At 31.4% G+C, this 7,926-nt stretch overlaps 1 protein-coding gene across 1 annotated transcript; it reads right to left on the bottom strand.

Moving 5' to 3' along the window:
* Positions 1-2,327: 2,327 nt before the first annotated feature.
* On the bottom strand, positions 2,328-5,130 carry LOC143056110 (uncharacterized). The gene is made up of 3 exons (XM_076229192.1): positions 5,016-5,130; positions 3,450-3,902; positions 2,328-2,460 (listed from the first exon to the last, which is right to left on the bottom strand). Exons 1-2 carry the CDS (start codon positions 5,068-5,070, stop codon positions 3,451-3,453), a joined length of 507 nt encoding a protein of 168 aa, XP_076085307.1. The 5' UTR covers positions 5,071-5,130; the 3' UTR covers positions 2,328-2,460; position 3,450.
* Positions 5,131-7,926: the final 2,796 nt, after the last annotated feature.

Consider the following 7,926-nt stretch of genomic DNA (forward strand, 5'->3'; position numbering starts at 1 on the left):
GTTATCATTTAAACCGTGCATTTAGTGTTTGTTTTATATTTTTCATGCTTTACATTTTGTCACCCAACTCGTGTTTTTTTTAGATTATCAATGTTAAGATTGCAGATTTTATTAGCGCGAGAATACTGACTCTATTTTCCGTTGTTAAAAGATCATTACATATATGAAATGCTAACTCTTTCAGAAACATGTAACAAATCTATTAGGGTTCAACATCATTCGTCTCAACTCGGCCGATTCCGTAAGGAGAGTAGCGGATTCTACCGAGGATTGCCGAATGGGTTCAACATGATATCATTGGGATGGATGTTCTATTTTACACTTTAATTTTCATGCTTCAGTGTTTTAAGTTAAGTATATGTGTTTTGGTCTTTTTTTAATACTTTATGAAATAGTACAACTATATATGGTGTATGGCAATATTTTATGATGTACACATCAGTCTCGCATGTCTTATTTGATATTGACCTCATTTTCACGGTTCATTGCTCAGTATTAACTTTTTTTGTTTTGGTCTGTTTTTCTTAATCTATAAACAATAGGCCAACTATATAACTGTTGTATGGAAGGATTGTAAGGTGTATCAGTCTGTCTGGTAGGTATCATTTGACAATGACCTCATTGTCATGGTTCATTGGTCAATGTTAAGTTTTCATGGCTAAGGTTTTTTCTTAGATACTATAAGCAATAGGTCAACTATATTTAATGCATAGATTGATTCTAAGGTGTACTGGTATGGTTCATCTGACCTTATCTTCATTTTCGTGGTTCATTGGTTAATATTTAATCTTCTTGGTTAAGTCTGTGTTTTTAGAAATTATATGCAATAGGTAAACTATATATTTGATGTATTGAATGATTGTAAGGTGTACATGTATTCCCGTTTGGTTCATTTATTGTTTAGATCATGTTAAGTTTGTGTGATCTTTATAATAAAGCTTTATATTTAGGACATTTCAGCGTGTGCACTCTTGTGGGGCTGATTTAGAGCATGATACATCATATAGACATATGTCTATTATTAAAGCCCGTATGTTGAATGTAATGTTGTGGCTTGTGTCGTTGAACACTGTCTGGTGACGTATATCAACCTGCAACTTCTTTATTTTGCCACTGGACGTTAAGCAACAATCAATCAATCAATCAATCAATCAATCAATTAATCAATCAATCAATCAATCAATCAATCAATCAATCAATCAATCAATCAATCAATCAATCAATCAATCTTTATAATAGTTCATTTGTTACAGTACCTTACAGTGAACTTGTCGATTTTTATAGAAATAATCATGTCTGTCATTGTATGAGTGATTTGATAGATGTATAATACTGTGTTGTTTCTTGGATGATTTGATTTGATTTTTGGTATTTTAACGCCACTTTTAAGCACTGCGTTTGGGCTATTTCTTGAATGGCTTTTAAACTTGCTCCTCACATGATAACCAAGACAGTCGCGACAGCCGCGTGTTAAATACAAACAAAATAACAGAAATCACCAAAATATAAGACAAAACAACACAAAACAACAACGACCAACAATCAAGATTAAGATTGCCGCTCACGTTAAGTACAAAACTGAAAAGATAACAAGAAACAAAAGTATAAGACAATACAACATACCCCATTACGACCAACAATCAAGATTAAGATTGCCGCTCACGTTAAGTACAAAACTGAAAAGATAACAAGAAACAAAAGTATAAGACAATACAACAGACCACACATTACGATCAAAAACCTAGAATGAGATTGTCGCTTACGTTAAAATATAAAAAGATAACAAGAATCACAAAAAGGCAGTACAACAGACCACACCAACGATCAACAACCAACTGAATTATAAAATTGACATCAAAACAAAGAAAAATATTACGATCAACCCAATGTCCAGATGATATAGCATTGTATAGGCACAAAATGGCCGATTGCAGTAAAACTATTTTTTACATGTGAACAAACCGCCCTGTTTATCAATCAAGCTATCCATTTTTGTGACAGTAAAGTACAAATTGAAAAACTTATAAAGTCCTGTTACGAACATGATGACAGTCACTATATATCCTTGAATTAAACAAGGAAATAATCGAAAGCATATCAGTGTAATAAGCAGGATCAAAGGGAGGGTACCTCTAAAAAAGCATGCGAAGGTAACCACACATGTTAGTTAAATACTGTAGTTTATGAACACGTAAATATCGGAACAAGACACCTTTCAGGAAAGATTTTAATAGTCGTCCTATACAATATAATATGTAATGGGTGACATTATATAAAAAAAAAAACACGAAATAAATCCAGTTTGTTTCGCTTTGTGCTACATAATCTGATTGTGTTGTAAAATTTTAATAAAAAACCGAATAGTAAATACAAATAAATATTATTAAATAACAATAATACTATGAAGCACAACAGCAGCATCACAAAACGTTCATCATGTCCATTACACCGATACCAGTCCTGTAAAATAGGAGAGAAAAAACAAATTAAATTAGTGTCAACACTATGCATTTCCGGAAGGCTTTTTAGACCGTGCTTTTGAGAGACTATACAGAGAGGAAAATTGTATGCGTGTGATACTGGTAGTATTTGAAATCCCCCTAAATAGTTCGACTTTTGTTTCATTATATATATATATATATATATATATATATATATATATATATATATATATATATATATATATATATAGTGTCTAAAAATAGCAAAAATCAACATTCAATCTATCTAGGTGTGGATCAGTTTGTAAATAAACTAATGCAGTTACTAAATTAAATTATATAAGTGTCTAAGAATGTAACTTTAACACACTAATGAGTGTTATAAAATTGGTTGTTATATTTTATATATTATTCACGCAATATTTCGCTAGACAAATTAGCTTCATCGGGCGTGTGCATCTATCTAGGTGAAATCGGATGAATGACAAAAAAATATCTTTGTAGCTTGAGCTACACAAAGTTCGTGTAAAAGTTTAACATATTGATTGATGGTGTATATAAATCATTCATTTGTTTATATTTCAATACACGAGTGCTGATTTTAAAAGTTAGTGTAATTTTTATGCGTTTCCGGAAGGTTTTTAAGAGACTATACAAAGAAGTAAAATATATGTGTGATATTAGTAGTATTTTTAATCTCCCGAAATAGTTCGACTTTTTTAACATTTTATATATATATATCATTCCTTTGTCTGTAGTTCAATACAGGAAGCTGATTTCAAAATGTATTTTATATCATAAAATAAGTCCATCGATCTAGACAAATGTATGCCGACAAATGTGAACCTAGTCTTTAATTGAAAAACGAATAAAGCTTAAAAGCTTTAAAAAAAAGCTTTAAAAAACTTTACATTTGATACAACAGTGCGCATGCTGTTTATATTTTTTTTTCTATATTTTATTTTACACAATCCCGCATTTGTCAATTTAACAACAGAGTTATCCTACCTTAATAATATTCACAGCATCTTGCTCCCTCTGGATTACTACATTGACCACCATATTTGTAACCTGCTGGACAGCTATCCTGGTCAGGGAAACAATCACAGTCATCCCTTGGGAAGTATCTTGGAGCAGCAGGATAGAAAGGAGCAGCTGTTGTTGGTCCACTTGGTCCGAAAACCATATCCCAGAAAGATGGTGTTGCTGGTGGTGGGGGTGGACGTCTTGGTGCTACTGGTCTCATTAGTGGGCGATATGGTGGACGGAATGGAGCTCTAGGTGCTGGTCTTGCAGGTAGAGCTGCTGGTGGTGGTCCTCTGGCTACTGGTGGAGGGCCTGGTGGTGGTGGTCCGCCAGCTGGAGGTGGAGGACCGCCGGCTGGAGGAGGAGGACCACCGGCTGGTGGACCTGCTGGAACAGCGACAGGTGCCACTGGTTTTGGTGGTGGTGGTGGCGGTACTAAAAAGAAATGAGCATAGTGTAATTAGTGATTCTCTTTGATTTGAACAATTAAATTTCATGCGCTGAAAGGTTTCGGTATGCATTTGGGCCTCTTTTTTTCAACCTAAAAAGGGATCATTAAGTTATTTAATAACAAAGAACATGTAGCAGTGTGTCGTTGTATATCTTTTATTGAAATTACTTGTAACTAAAAACTCTACCCTCGATGTGCAATATTTAAGTCCATGTTAAAAAGAATTGGATAAGAGACCAATTGTTTTATATTTGCTGTAATAAATAAACATGCACAAAAAAACCTGCCAATTTTGCTTCTGGTTAATTTTTGCAACTGTACGAGTACACAAATTTGTTATTAATTCGATAAGAATTAAATGTTTCCATTGCTAGATATAGTTGTGATATAAATTTTGAGATGGAAAATATAACAGTATAAATATTCACATTGTTTAACAATAAATAAAATTATTATTCATCAGAGAAAATCAAAATAAGCATTTCATTTTTAGAATTACAAAAAATCTAGCTTCAGGTTGTTTTTTTTTTTTTTTTGTTTGTTTTTTTTTTGCATTATAAGATTAATTTTAGATTTTACACCAATCCATACAAGACGTGTGTTTCAGATTTTTTTTTTTTTTTTTTAAAGGTGAAAGGCTGTATACAATATGTTAAAAAATGCACAGAAATATTCAACAATCTATAAAAATAAAGTCATATCTTCAACGTACGTCACAAAAAAGGCAACAATCACATTTTAGTAAAATCTTAAAATAATTTAAATTGTTTTTGAAATATATTAAATAACCTACTTTTAAGATTGAGTTTTAATACATACAGTTTGCATTTACCAGTGAAAGTCATAATAGCATTGTGCTTTTAGTAACAAATTTCTGTTCCTGTCATTTTCCAAAGACCAAACTGCGTGTTCAAGAAACGTTGATTAAATATAACAAAAATCATCTTTCATTTAACAAAAACAATACAATCCATTAAACACTTTCAAAATTCTGGTTTAAACGCGACGTTAAAAAGTACAGTGATGGCATTTTCAAAAAATAAATTTCAATGGTTTTTTATACTGCTTGTAACAAAACAATGAAAAAAAATACTTACCAGCCGCTGAGGCGATGCAAGCCAAAGCAAGAACTAATCCTAGGGAAAATTTCATGATTGTTGATCACCTATATTACTAGCACTGGTATATGAAGACTGCTACTAGAATATGATCACTACCCTCATGCGCTCGTATTTATACTAGAACACGTGTAATAAAAGTCATTGATAGTCCACAATGTTAAATGAACGCATGGATGCATTAATGTTTGTTCCCATCATAAATTTGACCAATAACGTGGCGAATACGAGAGAATAATTTATCTTGTTATGTTTTGAAGTTATTTTTTTGTATATTTATAGATACTGATTATTCAGCTTTTCTAAAAATAGTTATTTTATTCATGTGAAATGTAGAAAATTAACATTTATTTTCTTATTTTGAGCGTTATTTTATTTTTATTATTATTATTATTATTGTTGTTAGTGTTAGTGTTATGGTTAGTGTATAAGTAATGTACTTGAAAGCATGAAGAACTAGATAAAAACCGAAGTGTCATCATGTCACTTGCAGTAAACAAATACGTACACTAGTATGTACAATGAATTTGCAAGTTAACAGAAAAATATCAGGACTAGGACAAATGTTTATGTTATTGCTAACGAAAATAATTATGTTTTATAATATGAATTGATCTGACGTAAACTACCATAAACAAAAAATCTAGCATGTTCATTGAACCGGGAAATATAGGTCAAAACATTACTTTTGGCATATTTAAAACAAGAATTCATATCATTGTTCAGCAAAAAGTTTCATGCATTACTGAGGACATCAACAAAAGAGATGAAAGTATAGAGACTGTGTACGCACTCTTCGCCCATCCCCTTTTTATGATCAGCTTCTGAATCTTGAAATAAGAATTAACATATGTTATATTGCAGATTCACATAAAGGAACTAACATTTAATTTTCATGGGGGGATATAATGAAATTTGGAAAAAATAGGCAGGAGAGGAGTTTTGAGTAAAAAAAATGCAGGATGAGACACTTGCAAAAAAAAAGCAGGATCGAACAGAGTGAAAAATAAAAAGGCAGGACAGAGATTACAGCTAAAAAAATGCAAGACAAAATTTTTCATCCTAAACCCCCCCCCCCCCCCCCCCCCCTCGAAAAAATCAAATGGTAGCTCCGTAAAATTACACTTTATTCCTATAAAACCATGTGATTGGCACTAGCTCCTAAACAAGGAACGTGTAATTTGTTTCAGCTGATGTTTCTTATTAGATATAAGAAGATTAGGTATGAGTGCCAATGAGACATATCTCCATCCAGGTCACAATTTGTAAAAGTAAACCATAAAAGACTGTTTTGATTACCCTCTTATTAATTCAAATATTTTTAAAGGAGGTGGCTTTTGTTGTGGGGTTTAATTAACTGTTATCAAACACCGGATATTATTCATATTACAGAAACGAATTATTCTAATGTAAAACATGAACTACAAAGAGCAGAAAAAATGTAAAATATGTAAGGTATTTCATTAATTAAACTTCCTTTGTTAGTTTCAGATACTTCCTCGGAAAACAGAATAATTTACACAAAAAGCTACTGTTTAAGAGGAAAGTTAATATGACATTTATTTTTTATCCTGAATATATGAAGAAAATTATAATCATGAAACATGTCCTTTGTTTTTCTCAAAATGGTAAAAAATAGTTTTAGTGCATTTCTATTTTCATACACGAGATGAAAAAACCTGGTTAAAGTTTAATTTCAAATGAAGGACACTCCATACTGCATTACTAAAAACTAACCGAACTTTTTCTTATATGTATACAAATGTATAACATAGAAACAAATTATTAGGGAGAAACAAAGGACAGCATTGGCATATACCCCTTACGATTTTAATAAACAACGGAACACAAACTGATAGGAAATCTAGTATTCATGTTACTTTTTTATACTATTATCATTAGCATCAAATTAATGGCATTCTCATTCTTTTCCTTGTCATGTATTTTTTTAATACATTGTCCGCGGTAAGATTTAATTTTGCCGCCAAAAATTGCTTTACGTAGACACAATAATTATTATGAACAGAAGGCTTGTTAAATGCTATAGTGAATTCTGTTCGATCTGTTACTGAACATGTTTATTTTTTTTAATCAAGCGTTGAAACTAAATCGCCCCGTGTCTGAAATGTTCATTTACGCTCCTCTTATGTGATATTATAATCTACATCCCTCCTTACTCACTTATATAAATTGATTAGTGACAGAAGTTACAATAATATGCAGCGTTCACTATGTAAAAAGTTGACAATTAGTTAGTCTGCTGTTGTTATTCGTAGTCTATTAACCTTAGTTACTCACTTAATACTTATGATAGCGATGTTTTTCCATTTACATAAATTGTCATTGATCCTTTTGGTGTGGCTCTACACTTATATATCACTCTATTTAATTATTGTGCTTTAATCATATTTTTAATTTGTATTCTCGTATTTCTTTTTTGATTATTTTCTTTGACCATATACCATATGTCATTTGCGTTAGTTTTTCTTTGTTGACAAGTTTCTTTGTTTTTATATTGATGAAGAATATAACATAATTTTGACTGTTGTACCACTCTTTTTTACATTATTACTTATTGTGTCTGTTTGTTTTGTTCACATATTGTTAATAATCGCATTTTTGCGACAGTCATATAAGTGAGAGGTTTGGCTAGCTATAAAACCAGTTTTAAAAGAAGGACGAAAGATACAAGAGGGACAGTCAAAATCACAGATTGAAACTAAACTGACAACGCCATGGCTAAAAATAAAAAAACAACAATCAATAATAGTACAGAAGACACAACAAAGGAAACAAAGACTAAGCACCATTTTCTACATAATGAAATGACTGTACCAAGTCAGGAATAAGACAGTTGTTTTCCATTCGGTTGATGTGTTTTAACTTTTGA

The sequence above is a fragment of the Mytilus galloprovincialis genome, chromosome 13 (assembly GCF_965363235.1).
Source record: "Mytilus galloprovincialis chromosome 13, xbMytGall1.hap1.1, whole genome shotgun sequence".
Lineage (NCBI taxonomy): Eukaryota > Metazoa > Mollusca > Bivalvia > Mytilida > Mytilidae > Mytilus > Mytilus galloprovincialis.